The sequence below is a fragment of the Leopardus geoffroyi genome, chromosome C2 (assembly GCF_018350155.1).
Source record: "Leopardus geoffroyi isolate Oge1 chromosome C2, O.geoffroyi_Oge1_pat1.0, whole genome shotgun sequence".
In the NCBI taxonomy this organism is placed as follows: Eukaryota; Metazoa; Chordata; class Mammalia; order Carnivora; family Felidae; genus Leopardus; species Leopardus geoffroyi.
In genome coordinates, this window is record NC_059333.1 from 95,764,867 (window position 1) to 95,789,310 (window position 24,444).

The 24,444-nt window shown below is 43.9% G+C and overlaps 1 protein-coding gene across 1 annotated transcript in view; it reads left to right on the forward strand.

Moving 5' to 3' along the window:
• SLC7A14 (solute carrier family 7 member 14) overlaps window positions 1–24,444 on the forward strand; it is a 113,609-nt gene that overhangs the window by 64,170 nt on the left and 24,995 nt on the right. Inside the window, exons 3-4 of the mRNA XM_045503000.1 lie at window positions 16,767–17,003; window positions 18,667–18,884. Coding sequence (XP_045358956.1) covers window positions 16,767–17,003; window positions 18,667–18,884 — 455 coding nt within the window. The remainder of the gene's footprint in view (window positions 1–16,766; window positions 17,004–18,666; window positions 18,885–24,444) is intronic.

The following is a 24,444-nucleotide window of genomic DNA, read 5'->3' on the forward strand; positions in this document are numbered from 1 at the left end:
CGAGCCCCGCGTCGGGCTCTGGGCTGATGGCTCAGAGCCTGGAGCCTGTTTCTGATTCTGTGTCTCCCTCTCTCTCTGCCCCTCCCCCGCTCATGCTCTGTCTCTCTCTGTCCCAAAAATAAATAAACATTGAAAAAAAAAAAAAATAAAATAAACATAAAAAAGTATTTTAAAAAAAGAAAAGAAATAATAGCAGCAGCAGTAGCTACTATTTATTGAGCACTTACTATGTACCAAAAGAGTTCTAAGTGCTTAACACATTATTTTACTTAACCTTCACATCAACTCTATGTGATAAGTGGTGTCATTATCCTCATACTACAGATGGAGAAAACAGAGCCTTGTGAAAAGTTTGGTAACTTGCTTAAGGCACCTGATTAAGAGGTGACAGAGCAAGGAATAGAGTGAAAGCACCCTGACTCCAGGGCCAAATCTTATAACCTTGCTGCTAATCGGCTACTGGGGTAGCAGATTAGGGTCAGATTCCATCACATACAAAACAAAACTAAAAATGAGAGACAATTTCACTTCTTTCCTGTGTAGAAAGAATCCGGAGGGAGGCTGGTATTGTGGCTCTGCAGTCATGGGGACTCAGGCCCCTTCATCTTTGGTTCTAACAATGAGGATGCTTTGCCTTCCATCCTCAAGATGACTTCAAGCCCCAAGATGGCTGCTGGAGCTCCAGTTGGTACATTTGAGCTCCAGAAGTCAGGAAGGAGAACAGACAGTTGAAGCAGGTCATTTCCCATATTTCTGTCCCCCTCCTTTTTTAAGTTTTTTTAATGTTGGTTTATTTTTGAGAGAGTGTGTGTGTGTGTAAGCAGGGGAGGGGCTAAGAGAGAGGGAGACACAGAATCCGAAGCAGGCTCCAGGCTTCGAGCTGTCAGCACAGAGCCCAATGCAGGGCTCAAACCCTCTAACCGTGGGATCATGACCTGAGCTGAAGCCGGACGCTTAAGCAACTGAGCCACCCAGGTGCCCCTCAGTCCCCTTTTAAGAAACTTCTTCAGAAATCCTTCTCTATAACTTACATTGGCTGAAACTTGGACACTTGGCCACAAGGAAGGTTGGGAAGTATAGTCTTCAGACAGGGTATATTGCCAACCCCAGTATCACAGGGGCTGTGTCGATGGGGAAGAACAAGAAAACTGGCTGTCACTGCCACATCTATAGTGGATGCATAACCTCTAAGCCCTCCATCTTGCTGAGGTCAAGTTGTTCTGAAATATTTAAATAAAATTGGTTCTAATTCCCAGTAACGTACAACCGGAAAATCTAGAGTCCCCCTCAATAAACCTAGGGAGTTGCAAGGCTTACTTTTTCCTAGTTCTGCCGACTCTGAATCTCCGCTCCCATGGAGTCTTCGTCTCCATTCTGCATTTCATTAGCTTCTGCCCATTTTCTTTACCTCACCATGCAACCAGATGAACTCCAATCCCTCCTCTCCCCAAATATCCGCAAGACAAAATTGAACGCACAGTGGGCTTTATAGAAAGTTTGGGCCATGGGGCGCCTGGGTGGCGCAGTCGGTTAGGCATCCGACTTCAGCCAGGTCACGATCTCCCGGTCCGTGAGTTCGAGCCCCGCATCAGGCTCTGGGCTGATGGCTCAGAGCCTGGAGCTTGTTTCCGATTCTGTGTCTCCCTCTCTCTCTGCCCCTCCCCCGTTCATGCTCTGTCTCTCTCTGTCCCAAAAATAAATAAATGTTGAAAAAAAAAAAAAAGAAAGTTTGGGCCAGACACCTTTTGGGATGAGCACTGGGTGTTGTATGGAAACCAATTTGACAATAAATTTCATATATTGAAAAAAAAAAAAGAAGAAGAAAGTTTGGGCCAGAGATGGGAGCTATAATACAGTCCATCCCAGCAGACCACAAACTTCTAATTGAATGTAGGACTCCAATTCTCCCTGCCTTTAAACGAGTCCACAGACTCTCTCTTTTCCTTGGGTCCAGCCTCCAGCACCATTAATGGGCAGCCTTTCTCCTTCAATCTCACCTTCTTTTCCCTTGCTGTTCCCTGTCAAGCCCTAAAACCCTTGTCCGTATCTTATCCAGAGCAGTATACTATCTCTCTATCTCTCTACAAGTTCATCCCCACCCTACTCCAAAGACTATTGTCCCCTAACCAAAATGGCCCATCAAGATAATTCATTAAACAAAGTGGGTCCTTAAGGGAGAGACTTGGAGGCCAAGCAAGAAGGTTGGAGATCACTTGTTCGGCAGAGAAGTTGAGCAACGTGACAAGATCTGTAATGTATTAATACGGTGGAGAGAGAGTAGGGGTGAAGAAACTGGCCATGCAGTTGTACAAAACAGGCAAGAGACCATGAGTGGAGATCAGAAGGAAGCTTCAGATGGAGAGGATGCGGACATGGGTGGACAAGGGAGGACGGGGGGAGAGGGATAAATGCTCTCTGTAGCTGAGAAAAGACGTAACACATGAGAGTGTTTTTGAAATAATGTCATTAGAATAACGGATTTACAGCACAGTTCTGGTGACAGAAAGTGAAAGTAGAAACAGAAAACCCAAGGAAAGGGGACCTCCACAGAATGCCACCAGGGGCAGTGAATGAATGCGTGTGTGCAGAACGCCGCAGGCGGGGCTCCCGCGCAGCCCCACAGACACAGTGGGGCGAAGAGTGACTTTATCTCCTCCCTCAGCTGGAGGAGCCAGACGGTCAGAAGTTAAAGTCACTTCCTGAGAGGCAGGCAGATATTTAGTGGCAGGGCCAGAACTCCAACCTCAGCCTGCAGGACTCCAGAACTCACAGTCTTCCATTTCAGCAAGTGCCTCTGAGATCTTTGAAGCCAACCATCTAAAAGGCAATACTGGGGGCATCTGGGTGGCTCAGTCAGTCTGACTTCAGTCTGACTTTGACTCAGGTCATGATCTCACAGTTTGTGAGTTCGAGCCCCATGGGCTCTGTGCTGGCAGCTCAGAGCCTGGAGCCTGCTTCAGATTCTGTGTCTCCCTCTCTCTGCCCCTCCCCCACTCATTCTCCTCTCTCTCTCTCTCTCTCTCAAAAACAAATAAACATTGAAAAAAAAATTTAAGGCAATACAGGCCAACCTGCTGAGTAGCATTTTCTTGGCATTCTTAGTTTATGGTTTAGCGCTAGCATTTATCATTTGTATTTCCTGCCATCCTCATTCACTCTTTGGCATCTTCTAATCCATCATCACGTGAGAGTGTGGGAACAGAATCCCTGGGAAGGCGGTAAGGGGCACAGAGTTCTGTCAAGCAGATGCCTTCCCCACAGGCAAAGCTCCCCACCCTCTGGGCTGGGCCTTCACCAGGCTTCAGCAGAATATCCTCACTCCAATATTCATCTCAGGCTGGATTTTCATGACCAAGGAAGATTTCTAAAGATTCAGAGTCTATGTAGATAGTCTGCTCAGTTCCCTTGTCTTGTTTTTCAGAACAAACCGTTTTCCCCTCCTCAAATTGAAGCCAGACTAGAGAGGTGGACACAGGAGGGTGGGTCCTTTTGCACTGCTGGTCGTTCTCAGTGATCTAGGATCACTCATTCATTTCACAAGCTTGCATCTATGCGTTTGCCCAAACATACCTGAGCACTGCTCTCAGCCACCCTGGTGAGGGGAGAGGTAGAAACACTGAAAGGATAGAAAGGAAAGGCAAAGATGAACAGATACGTGCCAGTCTTCAAGCTTCTGGAAAACTAGCTCTCCAAAATATTGCCCAAACACACAGCTCTATGTCGAACTCTTAATAATGATAGCAGCTCCCCCGATGTTTGTGAAGTCTCTAAGACATAGCTTAGGAAGCACATGATAAATGTTAGTAATTATTATTATTATTATTATTTTTATTGTTATTAATCAAATACTGTGCCCCAGGCACTGTGCATATATTACCTCATTTAATGCTCTCAACCTCCCTACTGGGAGGGAGAGACACTATTAGTGTCCCCATTTTATGGTTAATCGTAACAGCTAAAGCACTGGGGACTTCATGTGCCTGGCTTTAGCTGCACACAGCTGCAAAATCCTTCCAATGAATCCCACAAAATAAGTGATACTGTATACTTATTCTGCAGATGATAAAACTGAGGCCCAGAGAGGTATGGTGACTTATCCAGGCCCATAAGGCAGTCAGTGGCGAAGGTTGAATCTAAATTTGATTCTGCCTGGCTCCAAAGGCTATTACCCCTAACCTGCTTCGTACAGACACATCCCCCAAATTTAAAAACTCACCAAAGAGAAGCAAGTGAATAGAGAAAACTCTCACCCTTACTGAGGTTTCAAAAGAGCCTGCAGCTCACTCTGTTCTATTGATCAGTTGAGCACTTTTCTAGATCGTAACTTCTGTAACCCAGGTCATGAAAATGCTTTCTAAGCTCAGCACCTTTCTGTCACCTGTCAGCAGTGAGAATGGTGTTGTGAAGTTCGTGTAACTCTTCTATACAGAGCTGGATTGACAGTCCTGTAGGAAGGATGTCAGTTACCAGTTCAGAGAAGGTGAGCGCGTTTTAATAAAAATTTACAAGGCTCTCAAATTGCTGATTCTGAGATGAGCTTCCTCCAGCAAACCGAGGAGGACCGGGCTTGTTTTACATCTTGTACAGCACCTGGCAGAGTAGACAGTGCAGAGCAAGGGCAGCTAGCATGGCCATGGGAGGGACTGGTCACCTGCTCTGGGCTCAGCACAGCCGCTGTGCTGAACACAGGAAAGAAACCAGGAGACAAAGGGCTCAACATCCATGCGAAGAAACAAGACCAGCCCGCATGAAATAATCATGAGCACTGCAAGAGACCACAGGGCCCAGGACAGAAGTCGGTACATCCGAGTCCTAGCTCCAGCTCTTTTTCTCAGCAGCTCGGGACGCTGACCTCTTGACTCCAGTTTCTTCCTCTGCAAAAGGAACAGTTCAGATTAGATTGCCTGTGTGAGGACAACAAAAGAACCCAGGGAGAGGAAAGATCTGTAAAGAAAGACACAATGTCTCAACTTTCCACACACACTTTCCAATCCCATGTAGCAGCCAGGCGCCAGATGCACTTAGTCCCTGGAATGGATCTCCCTCACTTCAAGCCCTACTCTGCTACTTACAACCTGTGTGACTTGGGAAACATACTTAACCTAGGCCTTCCCAAACAAGTTGCCCGAAGTTACAGGTGGGCCACGGTATTGAGCCCTCAGCCCTCGGCACAGCTAGCAGGTGGCAGAGACCCCAGGCTATCACCTCTACCTGTGAGCGGCCTCGCCCTGTGCCTGCTGACCTCCCTCTCATGTCTGCACCATAGCCCATTTAGATCTTAGATTCATCATCTGTAAATGGAAATAATAATAGTTTCTACTTGGGAAGATTGTGTATGTAAAGTGCTTAGTAGAGCCGGTGCACGTAGTAAATGCTCAGTAAATTTGCCCGGATTATTACTACTGCCAACACTATTAGCCAGATCTCCAACCTAACAAGGCTAGGTTGGTTCTTAGTGCAAATGAGCACCCATCTTTCAGATTCTGAAGCCCCGTGGTGCACACCTAGCAAAAGACCCAGCGGGCCTGCCTCCTATTCCCCCTTTCTCCAGATGGACCTTCCACAAAGAGCATTCTTTTGCATCTGAAGGTATATTCCCAAAAGCAATTCTCATCTCTACCAGGATAACCGCCTTCCCAAAAGATTGTGCTTCAAAACGCCTTCCAAAAGATTGTGCTTCAAAACGTACAGGCAGGCTATGCTTCAGAAAACAAGTACATGGATACATTTAACTACAAATTGTGGTAAGTGCCCTTAAGGAAATTAAACAGGGTCCTGTGACAAAGTACTCTTTCTGAACAAGGGGTATTGAAGCACTGGAATGGGTGCTAGAAGTGAGTAAGGCAGGACTGCATGAGACAGCGTGAGGAGGCCTCGCCCTCGGAGGCCCGGGACAAAGCAGACTTCGTGCACAGCGGCTCAGAAGTTCTGAAGGTGCCAGGCACTGGCTCTGTGCACTCAGTGTCCCTCCTCACTTTGCTAGGTCCCCTAAATCCCTAGTCCCTGGCCTTGCTTCGCCCTCCCTGCATATTAGCCCTGTTTGGGAAAACGGAGATGGCACCCCTCTTCTTATATGAAGGGTGCCTCGGGGCGCCTGGGTGGCGCAGTCGGTTAAGCGTCCGACTTCAGCCAGGTCACGATCTCGCGGTCCGTGGGTTCGAGCCCCGCGTCGGGCTCTGGGCTGATGGCTCAGAGCCTGGAGCCTGTTTCCGATTCTGTGTCTCCCTCTCTCTCTGCCCCTCCCCCATTCATGCCCCGTCTCTCTCTGTCCCAAAAATAAATAAACATTGAAAAAAAAATTTTTTTAATGAAGGGTGTCTCATGTCTCTGGGAAGATCCTCTACGGAGAACAGATCCAGGCCAATGAGAGATTCAGCGTGTCTCATGCTCCCGGGCATCTGCTGAGAATGCAGCCCATCCCCAGGGGCACCCGGTCCCACCTGCCCATCAGCTGGGCCGAGGAGCCACACAAGGGCTCGTGTGTGTTCTCTTAGGACTCAGCTTTGACCCCCTCCCACTAAGTCCTCAGGGCAGGGAGTGATGGCCTGGTCCCCACACAGAGCTTCTTAGGTCTGTCATCCTTGTTGGTGCCATTTTCATCTGCTTTAGAAATGGGGACACTGGGGGCGCCTGGGTGGCGCAGTCGGTTAAGCGTCCGACTTCAGCCAGGTCACGATCTCACGGTCCGTGAGTTCGAGCCCCGCGTCAGGCTCTGGGCTGATGGCTCAGAGCCTGGAGCCTGCTTCCGATTCTGTGTCTCCCTCTCTCTCTGCCCCTCCCCCGTTCATGCTCTGTCTCTCTCTGTCCCAAAAATAAATAAACGTGGAAAAAAAAAAATTAAAAAAAAAAAAGAAATGGGGACACTGCCTACTCCTGGGGAGTGGTGAGCCGGAAAATACCTGGGTGCACGAGAATTGCTGGCTGTCCCTTGACCCCTGTTCTCTCCTTTCTGCACAAAGTCTTTCTAGCCCGGTTATCAGAGTCATCTGAACGGGGCCAGAGGCCTCATGAAGAAAGGTTGAGCAAGAAAGCAGGAAATTTCTCTCCACCCTCACAACGTCCAGCTGGACTTGCGGAAAAGAACATGTGTTTCCAGATTAAAGGTTTAAAACCTAAGAAGGAACTTTTCCACATTCTCATTTAGAAGTGAATTAGAGGAGAAAAAAAAAGAACCAAAGCATCCATCAAGAAGTGAATTGGGCACACGTAGGGCTTGGTCTAGACTCCAGATGATTTCTGATATCCCTGCCAACGCTGACTCTCTAAAACCATGAGCCAACTATTCTTGCTTCCAACCTCTTCTCTCCCATCCCCAAGGAAAAGGTTCCTGAAGAAACACTCAGGAGGCTACTGCTAAGAAAGTCTGTGCGATTCCCTTTCCTCCTCGGTAATAATCGCCATTGCTCCCACTGCCGGAGTGCCCACCACACTCCAGAACGTGTGCTCCTTTGCAGACCCATGGCAACCTCACAGCAGGGATCACCATCGCCACTGTCCAGATGGGGAAACTAACGCCCAGTGAACCGGGTGCCTTACTCAAGGCCACAGTTAGTAATAACTTCAGTTGCCATTTATTAAACACTTACTGTGTGCCAGGCACTGGGCAAAGTGATGGGTGTGCATTATCTCATTTAGCTGTCAAAACCACTCTCTAGACCTCTCTCCAGATGCTGTGTGGCTCCTGTGACACTCACTGCTTCTCCTAAAGCCAGAGACGGGCTGCTGATGTTGGCCTCGTCATTTGCCTACAGCTTACCTGGGCATCAGATGAAAAACTGTGTACAATGGGCCTGGCACAGTAGATGCCAACAACGAGGTGCCTTTCTCTTTTGTAACTTCTTTTTCCCTCCGAGGCTGCCTTTGACATTACCCTGAGGTCACCTACCTAGAAATGTTAGCAGCAGAGAAAAGAGCTGTCCCCGTCCACCTGCCACCTCAGCAATGAAGAGGGACCAATCTGGGTCAGAATATGGGATCAAGGAACAGCTAAGCCTGTGGGTCACTTGGTTGAAAGCAACCACATGAGTGTTATTATTATTACCATCTCCATCATCATTTGATAAAGCAATAAAACTAGTATGCACTAATGATGATAATTAACAATAGCATGGCCACACAATATAATACTCTAATCCATCACGCTATGGAAATCGTACCTCCGACAAACCTTTAAAGTCTTTTCACAGAAGGAGATCTAGAGAAGAGAGTACACAGATAGTCTGGTCACATTTAATCAGTAAATTATGAAACTTCCTCGACATCTCTCAGGGGTCACTTCTCTGACTATGAGAACAGCTTCTTTCCTTTCTGTGTAGGTGTTGATAGATTGGTGCTCTGGTTTAGGGAACCTGCGAGCCCTCTTTTCCCCAACCCAACTTTAATTGGAGCCCTGTCAGGTTCAGTAACGAATAGTGTCACACACACCCTGATCAAAGATGCTACCCATCCTCTGAACACAGGCTCCTACTGTCCCCCTAAGGCCCTGCTTTGGCAGAAAAATGATGTCTCTTCTTAGACGCAAAGAAATGGGCGTTCCCAGACAAATTGCTTTTCTTCCAGACGCATTTGTTAGAACTGCCTGGACTTCCCTGACAGGTGATGGAGTGACCAGGGTCCCTCAGGTAGATGAGACAGGAGCAGGGAGGTGAGAGGAAGAGACAGCCTGATGGGTTTCTCCTGGGAAAAGAAATGCACAATTTTCTTGGCTAATCAAGAGCATTGGAAAGAGGACACGGGGGCAGGGATCACAGGGTCCCACAAACCGGGGGACTGAAGAGATAGATGTTTCTGAGAATCCAGCAGCCTGCTTCTCAAGGGCAACAGCAATGATGGTGATACTTCATTACTTGCCATCTGGAATCCGGTGTCACAAAGGAAACAAATGTTTCCGAGAGAATCCACACTCTATTTCTCTCTGAGGTCCTGTGATTTCTCCCGATAGCCCACTCCCAATCCACATTTATGCAGTGCTATCACCCACAGCGATATAGTCGTGTCTTAGCCCGGCTGTGAATCTGTAAACAGAACAAAGATGTCTTAAGAAAACTAACAAAAGGACAAAGAAATGAGTTAACAACCATCTCAACAAAAATGTTGTATTTGGTGAGGACTTGTTCAGGCCTAATTGGTGTGGTGCACAGGTTCCATCCAATGGCTGATTCCATCCTGTGTCTGGGAGACAGAGCAGACGACTGGCACTCGGGAGGAACCGACTTCATGAATGAGAATCACTGAGAGACGCATGTTCAAAATAACTGCACAGGCTTGATGTCTGTGACCAAGAGAGCCTGATTGACCTTGTGAGCAACACTCCCCATGTTACTGATCCCAGAGGCCTGAATGAAGCGGCAGCTTGGCAAACTGTTTTCTTGGAGACTCTGCCCCCTCCTTCTCATACCTCCGGATAACTCTTGCCCTAGAGACAGTCCTTCTGGCTGTCCAAAGACCTTACTTTAGAACTCAGTTTTGCAGCTCTTTAAAGCAGCTCATGAATTTTCCCCCATCCCCCCGCCACGACTAATATCTCCTTTCTCGTTTTATTATAATATGTTGGGTTTTTTTTGTCTGTCTTCTCCACTAGACTATAAGACCCACAACAAAGGGACTGTATTCTTCCCACTCACCTTTAAATCTCTAAAATCTAACATAGAGGCATAGAGATAGAACCTTATAAATGTTGTGGATGAATGGATGAGTTGGAAAGCTCTTAGAACTGCATATCAGTATATGCACGGCTCTATCACTAATTGAAGGTGCAACGTCAGGTCTGGGGCTCAGTTGCATCAACCATCAAGGGAAAAGCCCTGATGAGCAGGTGACACGCACCCCCCACACTGCACTCAGTGCAGCCCCGTGAGTCCACAGAGGAGGGTTGGCATTTTGGGAGGTATGGGATGAGGGGCATCCTGAGCAGACCAGCCTCAGGCTCCCCACCCCCTCCTCAAACAAAGCCACCTTGCTTTTACTTATTTATGTATGAGACTCTTAAAGAACACTTGTGTGCGAAGAGGTTTTTACAACCGAGACAAAGCTTTAAAACGAGACAAGTAGATGATTGAACAGTTTTTTCTTTCAGCTAGATTCCCCCAGTCTATTAAGAAGATCCCACTCCTTCAATCACTTGATCCTCAGTTCACCTCTACAAGACTCATCCTCCTCAATCCACAAAGCAGCCCACGTGTGTCATCCAGCTACCCCCTTCCATCTGCCTGAGATCACCCTTTTCCATTTCATTCTGCCTGGAAAAGCCCAAGTTGCCCTTCAATATGAGCTCAGAAGCCTCCCCTTCGTCACTACCTCCCCAGAAACCGAGGACCGTGTTCTCTAAGAGCCGCTCACCCCACTGGGTTCCCAGAGCACCTCATAAATACTGATAGTACTGAAACTGGCTGCATGGAATCATCTGTTTATTAAACTCTTTCCTGGTTGGAATCCAGATGCTTCAAGGTCAGGAGATTTATGCCTCTGGTATTCACTTCAGTGCCTGACATAGTAGGCACTTAACTGTGTGCATCACTTAAAGGAAAGACATTAGGAAGTCAGAAGTTATTGTAGGAAATCAGTAAGTTAGTTGATAGGTCAGTTAGGGAATCAGTCCATAAGTTAAACTGCATGTTAACGGAAAACCTCTCTGTATCTGAGTAGAGTAATTGGCATTCAAGTGTGAAAAACCTCTAGATTTAATCTTTCCAGATGAAAGCATTTTAAAAAATACTTATGTAGACAATGGTTTGCTTTGTTTTGTTTTGTTTTGTTTTGTTTTGTTTTTTTAGCAGAATGTGGAGGGAATATAGTTCTTGAGTGGATAAATCCTTCTCGAACTTTCACCTACACCCAGCTGGATCTTTCTCTTCTACACCTCTTAGAATGGAGGAGAATCTTCGCCTCCTGGTTCTCGAGTGACAGGAAGCACATGTAGAGGTTATCTTGATGATTGGCAATAGCATATTAGGCAGTTTGGAAAGTTCGACATCCCATGTAGGCTCTCTGGGAGAATTTAATGTAACGCCGGCTGATTATATCTATATGCGATAGAACCACAGATTCTCTGAGTTGGAAAGAAATCCACTTTGAAAAGGACCAAATTTCTCTGAACTCCAAACCATGCATCATTTATAGGGTACACGAGAGATCAATAGAGAATATTTCAAATAAAGAATCCCCTTGGTATCTTATCCCAACCTTCTTTTCGATGTGTAAGTCCTAAGTTTGACTGCTATTCAGGCTGGCTGGTTGTCAATTTAACAAAAAATAGTTCCGGGCGTACAAATAAAACAAAACACTAGGGATATGAGAAAATGAAAAGAAGGGCATGTTTACAATATACTTAAAGAGCTGATAAGTTGAAAAGGATACCTGAGTTTCAGGCTATAAAAAATCACTCTATTCCCTGTTGTCCTGCTCAAATGAACCCCTATATTTCTCAAGGACCTGGACTTGCCAACTCTGAACAACCCCATTGGGAAACTTTCACCCAGTGGTCTGCACCATCTGTACCCCGACGTTGTACTTCATGATTTTCTCCAGCCACACAGCTATACTTTTGAAATCAATATATCTCTCCCTCTCCGATCACTTGATGGTTAGCCAAGGAATGCAGAATCACTTTGACAATAGCATAAAGCAAATATGACTAGGAAGATAACCCTAGGGCAAGAAACTTCTTAATGCATTACTAAATTGAGTACAGATTATTTATAAATGTTTCTCTCATAGTGATTCTCCCCCCTAGTACAAATCAACTTTAGGCAATGAATACTTTGAAATTCTTCCTTTGCTATCAAATAGTTCTAGAAATAAACTAGAGATAATGTTTACCTTCCTACACACTTATTTTTTTCTAGTGATTAAAATTATATACATTTTTTTAAGTTTTTATTTAAATTCCAGTTAACAGGGGTGCCTGGGTGGCTCAGTCCATTGAGCGTCCGACTTCAGCTCAGGTCAGGATCTCGAGGTTCATGGGTTGAAGCCCCACATTGGACTCTGTGCTGACAGCTTGGAGCCTGGAGCCTGTTTCAGATTCTGTGTCTCCCTCTTTCTCTGCCCCTCCCCTGCTTACACTCTCTCTCTCTCTCTCTCTCTCAAAAATAAATAAACATTACAAAAATATTATTAAATTCCAGTTAACATACAGTGTAATATTAGCTTCAGTTATATAATTAGTGATTCAACACTCCATACAACATCTGGTGCTTATCACAACAAGTGCCAACTCCTTAATCCCAGTCACCTATTTAACCCATACCTCCCCCCAACCTCCCTTCTGGTAACCATCAGTTTGTTCTCTAAAGGTAAGAGTCTGTTTCTTGGTTTGACTCCCCCTCTCTCTCCCTCCTTTTTCCCCACTTAGTTCCTTTTTTTTGTTTGTTTCTTAAATTCCACATGTTAGTGAAATCATATGGTATTTGTCTTTCTCTGACTGACTTATTTTGCTTACCATTAATACTCTCTAGCTCCATCCTTGTGGTTACAAATTGCAAGATTTCATTCTTTTTTATGGCTCAGTAATATTTCATTGTGTGTGTGTGTGTGTGTGTGTGTGTGTGTGTGTATATATATATATATATATATATATATATATATATATATATACCATACCTTCTTTATCCATCAGTCAATGGGCCTTTGGGCTGTTTCCATAATTTGGCTATTGTAGATAGTGCTGCTATAAATATTGGGGTGCCTGTATCCCTTTGAATTCGAGTTTTTGTATTCTTTGGATAAACACCTAGTAACCCAATAGCTGGATCATAAGGTAGTTCTATTTTTAACTTTTTGAGGAACCCTTACTATTTTCCAGAGCCACACACTTAATTTAAATATATATATATATATATATATATATATATATATATATATATATATCTATCTCCCCTGAGTATGGAAGGTAAACGAAAGAAAAGTCACTTCTAGTAAAAATAATATTTCAGTGTGTAGAAGCTAGAGCATAAGAATAATAGGAGACGTAACAAAGTCATCAGATGTCTGCTGTCACTTGTAGAACAACTGTGAACACAACTCACATAGGTGTGCTGTTGGATATTCAGAGACCATGACTTATGCTGCTGTTGATGATGTGGTTTTCCAAAATAATGACCAACTCTTAATTCCAAACAAAACAAATTGCAACTGTCCCTCAATTTACCCAGCTGTTGCAGCCCTGGAAAATTCAATGCATATAAAATCATGAAAAAAAAAAAACTTTGTGTTAATATGTAAAATGGAGATATGGGCACCTGGGTGGCTCAGTCAGTTAAGCATCCCACTCTTGATTTCGGCTCAGGTCATGATTTCACAGTTCATGAGATCAAGCCCCGCATCAGGCCCTGTGATGACAGCACAGAGCCTGCTTAAGATTCTCTGTGTCCCTCTCTCTCTGCTCCTCTCCCCAGCTCCTGTGCTCTCTCTCTCTCTCTCTCTCTCTCTCTCAAAATAAATAAATAAACTTTAAAATGTATTAAAATTGGGGCACCTGGGTGGCTCAGTTCGTTGAGCGTCCGACTTCGGCTCGGGTCGTGATCTAGCAGTTTGTGAGTTCAAGCCCTGCGTCAGGCTCTGTGCTGACAGCTCAGAGCCTAGAGCCTGGAGTCTGCTTCAGATTCTGTGTCTCCTCCTCTCTCTGCCCCTCCCCCACTTGTGCTCTGTCTCCTTCTGCCTATCAAAAAAATAAATGTAAAAAAAGTGGTTTTTTTAATGTATTAAAATGGAGATAGATTCAGGCTCAGAAATTATAAAAAAGTTTTTATAATTTATAAACTTGTTTTCATAAACAGGTCCTTTGGGACCCTCAGAAGTTACGTAAGACACAGGAAAATGCTTCATTCTGTGGGACAGTCCCACACTGCAGAATGTCTAATGGCTCCCTACCCATTGAATGCCTCAAGTGTCCACAATCATGAAAACCTTGGACACCCCCACAGATTTCCAAAATTCCCCCTAGATGGCAGTACTACTTTTGCTGAAAACTACTGGTTTCCAGTATTTTCTCCGGAGCTGCCCCCATTGACTCAAATGTTTGAAAGTTGATTCTGGCTGTGAAACCAAAGAATGGCAACACTAGAAGGGACCCTAAAGTTTATCTACCTGGCCCCTTCACTTTACCCATGTTAAATAAGTAACTTGCTCTTTGACACTCAATTATTATATAATCTAAGATAAAAAACCGAGGTTTCCCTTTCTTTGGTTCTTATTTCTTATTAAATTAGAAAGATACTTTTGAATATGTTTCTCTTACACACCATATATTTGAAAAAAGTGGAGTGATTGACAACATTTTCCAGATTGGTTTTTTTTTGTTGTTGTTGTTGTTTTTCAGGACATTTGGGGTTGAGATCACTTACTCCTCACCACTGAGGTTCAGTGCCAGGCTGGATAGTCTCTAATGCCCACTAAAAGCCTGGATTCTTGCATACAAATAAATCAGAAAGATGCAAAAATAAAATCCTTTACAATGCATCCAAAAGAATGGTCTCTAGGAGCAGAAATTGTCTTACCTAGTTAGTGTCTCGTTTAGTTTTCCTGCTGTTCTTCCCAAACTCCACCTATCAGAATACAAGCTGGACCTTGGGAAATAAACAACTGATGTCATATGCTCCTACACTGTGCACAGCTAAGGGCCTCTTCCTCTGCCTCAGGACAGCAATGCACTGGCTCCTTCACAAGACCTAAGTAAGATGTGGCCATTGAGTTGGCGAGTGAGTTCTGATGGTGAATTGGGAATTTTTACATCTAATTTGGCAGATCAAATATTAAGGAGAGAACCACTGATTGCCCAAACTTCAAAATATTGCCTCTCCAAATTAAATTTACAATCAAATCAATGCCAGTTTCAAAAGCGTTGGTTGAGATTTTTCCATTTATTAGCCGTGTGCATTATCAGGGGTAAAAAGGGTGAAAAGATGAAGTTCACAGGATGTAAGAATTCTTGGGTAAAGCTATGGATCCTATACCCAAGAGCAGAATTAGGATTGCCTCCTAATCCTTTCCTCACACTGCACTAAAGGGAAACCTAATGTGTATCCACAAACCCAACTCTCTTCAGGAGAGAGTGCTTATTCACTCCATACACTCCTCAGTCCTTCCTTCAGGGACCACTTCCTCTTAGTTTTAGACTCACTCTAACAATGTAAACATCAGGTGTTGGAAGTGGCAATTTAGAAAAGGAGGTGGTCAGCCTGTTCAAGGTAATCCCTGTGACAGCAACAAAAAGAAACAACTTACAGTCTGACCTCCAGGAGGGAGATGAAAAACTGTTTTACAAAGGTGGGGGGCAGGAGAGCGGGGCCAACACAGGAACTCAAAACAAACAGTGGCCTAGGTCATTCAGTGCAGGGACGGACGACTTTGCTAGGCCTGAGAATGTCTCCATATGTAGAACAATATAGTAATTGATGTAAAAGAAAAGTGAACCATGTTCAATACGTTTTGCAGCAAAATCCATAAAATTCAGTGTAACAGGTAGAATCCTAGGGTGTTACAGTAGGGAGGCCCTTAAGAGAGCATCCCTGTCTAATTCTTTTACTTTACAAAGAAGGAAACTGAGTATAAAGGGATGAACAGGTTCAAGGCAAAGTTGAGACAAGAGCACAGCCCCCCTGGTCCAGCGCTCCTTTCACACGGACACCCAGAGAGCCGGCACCACTAAGGGGTAGGAAAAGAGAAAGTGCACTGGTTTTAACCACTCATTGTGCCGTGGCTTCTGACATCTCTGTTTGTGCCTCCTTGCACTGATATCACTCCCTTCAAAGGAGAAGAAATTTGCTCTCTTTATTCACAAAAGAGTGAACTGTTATTCCCTGATTTATGATGAGAGAACCTCAGGGTTGGCCCTTAACAAAATTGGGATTGAAGGTAAAGTTTACTTTGAAATCCCTCCTACAACCCGTTCCTGGTGTGTTTCCTCCAGGCTGTCCTAGGTTTGTCCTCCAACTTGGCATCCTACCTACTGGCCTCACATCCAGAGTCCCTAGCAAGATGCAGGAAACTCTCCCAGCTCCCAGAAGCTTGGTGTATTCCCAGTCTCTTTCTAATTTAATCTATAATTCCATCAAAGATAGGCAATAGGGGCATCTGGGTGGCTCAGTAGATTAAGCGTCCACTCTTGATTTTAGCTCAGGTCATGATCTTAGGGTTGTGAGATCAAGCCCCTCATCAGCTCCACCTGCTTAAGATTCTCTCAATCTGTCTCTCTCTCTCTCTCTCTCTCTCCTTCCCCCATTGGTATTCATGCTCACTCTCTCTCCAAAAAAAAAAAAAAAAACAAGACACTTACTTATATTTGCATTTTGTATCAATCCTGCCTCTCGTATATAGTACAGAATCTTCACAGATCACTTGAACTATCATTGTCAAATGAGGAGGACCTCTGTAATATGTAAAAATGAAAGAGAAGAATGTTATACATAATGTAAACTTAGTGTCATCAAGTCATGAACTAGACCGTGCTCATTCTGACATCTAAGGACACCTAAAGAACATGACAGAGACACATACAACAAATAGGAATTTTTCTAAACAAAGAGCAGTTTCCAATAGCCCATTCAAATTAGTTCTGATTCTCTTCCCAAACATTCGGGTTAAAAGTTTTTCAGAACTGATGTTGAAAGACATTAGAATTGGCCTTGAATTTATTCATATACATAAAATTTTGCGTATTTGTTCTAAGATCCCAGAGATTCCCAGTATTTTGTACCCAAGATGGTTGACCACCAAGAGGTTATCTCATCTCCTAAAGTCCCCCACCCATATATGCTTTTCCCACGCAGGTGTCTGCTATGCAGAGTTCGGAGTCCGTGTTCCCAAGACAACGGGGTCGGCCTACACCTACAGCTACGTCACTGTCGGAGAATTCGTGGCATTTTTCATTGGCTGGAACCTCATCCTGGAGTACCTGATTGGCACTGCAGCCGGCGCCAGTGCTCTGAGCAGCATGTTCGACTCCTTGGCAAACCACACCATCAGCCGCTGGATGGTGGACACTGTGGGAACCCTCAATGGCCTAGGTGAGACTGCCATATCTTCTTGCCCCAACGTGCAAAATTACCCCAACAAACAAATGGGTTCCTCCTTCAGGATTCAATTTGACAAAATGTATCAGGACCCTTAAATATGTCTCTTTCTTCTTTGTTATTTTTTTTTTTTTTTTTTGCAAAGTAATTCTTCTTCTGTGAATCTATGCTAAGGAAATCATTCTAATTTCCATAAAAGCTTTATATGAAAAGATATTCATCACAGCCTTATTTATATTAAAGATTAGAAACTGCCTAAATACTCTACAGTGGAGCAAACGATTAAGTAAATTGTGGAAGCATATTATGTAGCCATTAAAAGGATGATTAGGAGGACTGTTGTAATAATATGGAATATGTTTTTGATGCAATGTCATGTGACAAAGGATACAAATTGTATACGCATTATGTTAATAACTATATAAAAACGAAATCAATGCAGGAAAAATAACCGTAAGGAACTTCTCTAGTGGTTTCGGCAGATTTTTTTTAATTTTTATAAATAAGCATGTATTAACTTTTAAATGAGAAAATATACTTTTAAAAGGGAAAAATGGATTCCAGTCTAGCAGAGGTCAAGGAAGGGGTAATACAACTGGGTGAACACTGAACAGTCAGAAGCTCACATAACAAATACCACTCACTCCATCCATCGCTTGCCTTGCTTCCCATCCTAATGTCTGACTTTAACCTCTCATATTCGTGGGAAGCCACACAATAGTTGGGGAAACTTGGGGGTCTTGTCCCAGAACTTCCAAGTATAGATTCTTGGCTGTGTGCTAGTCATGTGACTTTGGTGTGCCTATCTCAGAAGAATTGACAAAAATGCTGAGCAAGCAGATACCATAAGAAGATAAAAAGCATGAAGACCACATCTCCACAATATACTGATTTCATGGAATTTTTAAGCTCAAAGAGGCCTCCAAAATCAGGTAGTCCAAACTCTTCACTTTACAAATGAGATCCAGGGAACTGAGGCATTTGCCCAAGGCCACACAACCGGTCATGGGCAAAAGTACAGCTGAAATTCAGGACCCTGACAGCTGAGGCAGTGCCTTTTCCATTCTGTAGAGAGCAGGAGTCCACTGGCCAACAGACAAGGCCAATCAGGTGGGGGTGTGTTCACTGCTTATCTTCTCTGCAAACACATACACATAAATGCAAAGAATACTCTTCTTCCAATAGCGTTCAAAGATACACATTTTAAAACTTTCTAAAAATGAAAAGATTACTAGGATGGAAAATTTATGGACTCTATACTGAACATCTGTGAAGATAAACCAGGTTTCAAACGACATGTTAAACCTATGTTTTATACCATCGATATGTCAGTATGGTTCTGACTTCAAATGTTCTGTGCCATGGTTCCCTAGGCCGTGTTGTCATTGTCATATCACGTATCCCAATTTTTTGTCCAGGATATCAGGTCGTCTTACTTGTATTTCAAAATCTTCCCATTTGCAAATAGACACTTGTGGACCACAGTGTAGGCACATGCATTCATACATACACCCACTTACATGCAAGCCTCCCCTCCCTCCATGACAAACTGATTACCCTTGTCAGAGCTGAGTGCAAATGCTCTGAAGCGGTGCTGGGAGTTTGCATGGCCCTTTCTCCCCTCTGAACAACATTAACTCATATCTTTCCCCTCCAGGAAAAGGTGAAAAATCATACCCTGACCTTCTGGCTCTAGTAATTGCTGTGATTGTCACCATCATTGTTGCGCTGGGGGTGAAGAATTCCGTGGGCTTCAACAACGTCCTCAACGTGCTGAATCTGGCAGTATGGGCATTCATCATGATTGCAGGCCTCTTCTTCATCAATGGGAAATACTGGGCTGAGGGCCAGTTTTTGCCCCACGGCTGGTCAGGGGTGAGTTCACTTCTAAAGTCTAGTATGGCTATTGCACATTCTGCCTTCCATCTCCTTCCATCTTGTGGCTAGTCTGAGACATATTTTTAAGAAAATGCTGCTCTGTCCTGTAATCTTCATGGCATCCGTTTCATTACTTTTTATCTGAATTTAATCGGAATGCTCTGAAAAAGTGGTTCCTCTATAATTTTTTAATTTGTTTCACATTTATTGAGATCTTATTTTATACAAACCACAAGAAAACATTTTATGTTTTGACCACGTGAAATATGCCTAATCTTATGCTAAGTGCTCTGCATGTAATATTTAAGTGTCCTAAGAACCTTGCAAGGAAGATATTTACATTCTGGTCTTATAGGTGAAAAACTCGCACTTGGAGAGGTCAGTGTGTGCTCACTATTAAGCATACAATGTAACTGGCAGAGTCAAGACCCAAAGGCAGGATGGTCTGACTCCAAAGCCTGTACAGCTGGGTCCTCTAGAATCTCTGTAGAGTATTTTCCGAGAGACAGACAGCCCTAAATAGACAAGGCGGTAAAGGAGCCGGGAGAGTGGGTGGGTAGGTAAGGGATGAGTGTTGCCTGGGTACAGAACTAGAGAAAGAACGGTTTTTAAATTTAATCCCAATGTTTGGCCCAATATGGAGAGCCCCACTGAAGTCTAAGTGCAGCTGGGCCGGCCCAGTGAGGGCCGCTCATAAATCCCATTCCAGTGGTGTGGCTCACGGCACAGAAGTCCACCTGGAGTGGTCTGGGAGTTGACCAGAGAGCAGGCTGGACCAAAAGGACATTTTCAGATCTCATCCCCATGATCTGGGTGGTGAGGTTTATGCTAAAGAAAAATGGGAAGGTCAGAGTGGCAAGCCAACTACGTGGCTGATAAATAGCTCTAAATTGTGTCTGGATCCTCTTTCTAGTATGACTAAAAATGCCTACTTTATGAATTCATTGGTAAAATTCACCCACCTATCCCTTTTTCTTTTTTTTAATAATAGAACATAAATCAGAGGATTTTGAGCTGGGAGAGGTCTTAGAAATCACCCGGTCTTATCCCCTCACCTAGCAGGTGAAGAAATGGAGGCCGAGAAAGGCATGCCCGCCTAGCAGACTGCCATGCGACTGGCAGACGCATGTCCAGGATTCTCCCAGATTTGCTTGTGTAGCTTTTGCTTAGACTGGTTTTCCTCCAAGATGTCCAGGGACCAGAAATCTCTCTTGGAGAATACTCAAAATAACTCCTGTTTATTCTGAACTGTGCCACACTGTTCAATGCCAAGAAATAAGCAAAGGAGGAATCTGAGCCAAGATTTCTAGTCTTCTTCTTATCTGTAAGAATTCCACAGTGCTGCAAAGTTCATCTCTCCTCCTTGAAGTGAATAAATCCCGAAACTGGTTAAAACCAGAAAAGACAAAGAAACACTGTTGACCTTATTCAGGATCCCTGAGTCTATATTCTCTTGCGATACAAATAGTTCCTTTCCTATCAAATAAGAGAAACAATATATTACAAGAGTGGCAAAGAAAAAAAAAGTGTTTTTCCGGAACACAACTGCATTTCCACTGTAGCGCACAAATTCCCACCATTTTTTTTCACAATCTAAGACATTTGGGGGTCATGGACTTACTGTTAGGACTTTGACCAACAGCTAACTTCTGTGCTGTCAGGTTTTCTCATCCACCAAATGGGAAAACTAATTGTATCAAACGTTTGCCAAAAAGAATAACATCTTGGATAGTTTTTTTAGTACACATTGTGTGGTTAGCAATAGTGATAATTACAGGAGGAAGAAGCTAGAGTTTATTGACTACCAGTTGGGTACCCAGCATTGTGTTCTATGGATATTATTTCACTCTTATAACAAAACTTTAAAGAAGGTGCTGTTGTCCCCAACTTAACAGGTGGAGAATCCAAGGCTCAAAAAGGCTGGGGAGCTTACCTGAGGTCACTTAGCTAGTCAGTGCCAGGACTGAAATTCCTACTTGGGTCTATGTGACTACGACATGCTTTCTACTTCATGGACTACCTTGTGCATGATCACCCCCTTCCATCTGAGCCTTCTTTAAAAAAATGCAATAAGGTAATTCATCCAACATGTTACATTTTCATTTCCTTTAAGCTTTTACAAAGTCATAAAGTCTTCGAGCTAGGAGGAGCATTAAGACGTGGTCTAGCTACTCTTCTTACCTACAGCTGGGCATGTAAACCAACCTAGGCCAAAGTGCATTGTTTACCAAGACGACACAGCAAAACAATTTGAAAACCTTTCTTAATTACTCAGTTCATGTCTACTTTCCAAAATCCTCCTAAGAGTTCACCGAAATGACATACATTGTAGTCTAGGCCCCACGTAAAGACTAGAAACAACCTCTTCTGTGCCCGTGCCAAAAAAGATGAATAAATCTTTTACCCTTCCCCCTGTGCTTTGTGCTGGGGTATTTATTCTCTTTGGGGGTCTCCTCTTCCCACTCAAGGGCTCCAGATCCCTCCTCAGGATAGTCAGGAGTCTACCTCATCAAGGAAGAAACTAAGTCAAACCAGCCTTAGGGGGTCCCCATTTATACATATCCCATGTTCTCACTAGCTTTTGTGGCCAGAAAAGAAGATCTGAAGTCAGGCATAAAAAGGGAAAGGAAGGATTCTGTTCCTAACACGAACCATTTTCTTTGTGATGCACTCTTTCATGTACACTTTTCATTTCATCTTCACAGCAGCCTTACAAAATAAGGACAATGGTCTCTACTCGTACATCAAAATACCTTAAATTGAGAAAAGTTAAGGCTACAGATCTGGATGGCAATGGATCTGAAATTCAATCCCAGTTCTGCTTCAGTCAAAGCCCTATTTACTCCACTATCCCCCAACCTGGCTTGGACACACGGGACCGATTGCCTCTCTTTGCACCTTTGGCCTCGCAATCTCGCTGCAACCCAACCTTACGATCTTGAGTAGGCTTGTCACTGGCCACCAAAAAGGTCTAGCTGGAATTTTGTATTTTTCGCTGCAAATCCATTATCCCTGCAGGGAATTCAAATATGTGCTCTAGTGGCTGTGACTAAAAGCATCAGCTGAGCACAAAGGACAGCCCAGTTTGAGGATGTTGCTGACTCATCCTCTTTTCTATCTGCCCGGCCTTGGATTTCTGCATAGTACATTTCCTCCCTAGCAAACTGGCCTGGACCTGTTCCTTCTCAACTTTGTTTTCTGGTCACTTTTCTAGTCCATGAAGGCCACTTTGGGGTTTGTTTTGTTTTGTTTTGTTTTTTTCTTTTTCTTTTTCCTTCTTTCTTTTTTTCTTTTTCTTTTTCTTTTTTTTTTTTTTTTTTTTTTTTTTTTATGTAAACTCTTCACCCAACGTGGGGCTTGAACTCATGACCTCAAGATCAAGAGTTTTGTGCTCTACTGACTGAGCCAGCCAGATGGCGCCCTAGCAAGGCCACTTTGAATATGGATCCTAATTTTTAAGGTCTGAAACCCTCTCATGAACATGACATCCACCAAGTGAATAAACACACTCCCTACTCCGTTACTTGACAATTGTCAACAAAAGTGAGTTGACTACTCGACAGCTGCAGACTTCTCCTTAGGGAAAACCCAACCCTTATCCCTGACAAAGGGTCTAGTACAGAGTTCCAATCCACTTTACTCTTCAATCACTTCTGCTAGGATGGGCTGGGGGAGATCATTGTGTTATGTAGGAGATGGTTTATAAGGATACCGGTACCTGACTTGACACACAATTCTCAAGTACTTTGAAAGGGTTAATAATAAACAATCTGTCCTCTGGCCATAGACCCTTCACAAGCCTACTCTTTCCCTGCCCCAACCACATCCTTCCAAAGAAAATAGCTTAAGGAATGGTTTACTCACTTACAGGTTCTGGGTCAGATGCTGCTTTGGTCTTGAAGAGCCGAAGAACAACAAACATTTTTCTCTAGATCAAGTAACTGCTGGCCCTCAGCTGAACCCCTGCTTCCATCTGCAGTTCTTTAGCCCCTGGACACTGTTGGATGTGTATTGCCTGTATGTTATTTGTTCTTGATGTTATCTTATGGTTTCTCTTGAACCAAATGAGACACTCCACCGCACAAACAGCTCCAAGGAAAATGGTCCTTAGCAAGTATGTGTGGGGAATGCTGAACGCCTCCAAACAAAGGAAACGTTGGCTTTCGTGTTCTCCACAGTTTAATTCATTTGTTGGAACCTATTAACGCATTCTACTGTCACCGTGGACAGGCTGCTAATAGATATCCGGAGCTTGAGGGTGGTAGAAAATGCTATTAAAGTTGGAGTTTTGTCTTGTTACCGTGGGAGTGAATTATATAAAAGTGCCCAATTATCTCCTAGACATCTGGCAGACTGGCCAAGGCAGAATATGGAGAGCTGCCTCATTCCTATGCCTCTTGAATATCAGCAAGACACAGAGGGCCAGCTTTTAGGGACCCCACACACTGAACAGCATGCCGCTAATGGCATTGCTTCCGACAACCAAGTAAGCAGCAGCCTTCCAGCAACTGAGGCACGTGCTGCTTCCCCACGAAGGCTCTGTAGAGGGATGAGCTGATCTGGATCGCCTGGCTGAGCAGCTACACCAGCTTTACCACGGAAAACTCTCCACTTACGTGGTCAAATTAAAAAGTCAATGCTATTTTTTATTTATGCGAAATACTTTTTTAAAGCTAGGTGAAAGCACCAATGAACCCAGAAACATGCATATACGCACACTTCACCCACCAATTTCATTCATAGATGTTCACTCCTAAGAACATACGCATTCATGGGGCGCCTGGGTGGCGCAGTCGGTTGAGCGTCCGACTTCAGCCAGGTCACGATCTCGCGGTCTGTGAGTTCGAGCCCCGCGTCGGGCTCTGGGCTGATGGTTCAGAGCCTGGAGCCTGTTTCCGATTCTGTGTCTCCCTCTCTCTCTGCCCCTCCCCCGTTCATGCTCTGTCTCTCTCTGTCCCAAAAATAAATAAACGTTGAAAAAAAAAAAATTAAGAACATACGCATTCTTTCAGGCTTGGAAGGGAATCCTAATCACAAATACCAATGGCCAGATCTGAGGTCTGGATAGAGCGAATAATTTGAGTGGTTATTTGGGTAGAGACAGACCCATACCCAGTTTCATTTCCTGGCTCTTTTGTATTCATCAGTCGGGAATCATTTGCTTGCAAGGAAGAAAAATTCATTCAAACTAACTTAAGTAAAACTAACTTAGGCAAAAAGGTGATCTTATTTGCTAATTTTATTATCTTCTCCTTGATAATGTGTTTATTTAATCTATAGCTTGTTAGGCCAGGATCTGTTTGATCTTGACAGGTATGCTGGGTTTTTTCTATTTCTCCTCCCTTCCCAGATCCATTATCCGTCTTTCATACTCTGTTCTGTGCTCCAGAAGGCCCCTTGCTGGTTGCTCCCTGATGGACTTAGCCAATGGGCCTTCACTGAAATCATTTCATTTAAACCATCTGAGTTAAATTCTGTTTCCTGCCTAATGCAGTAGAACCTCCAAATGTCCTACCTTTGATCTATCCAGTCTTCCTTCAACTATAATGGCTTTCTA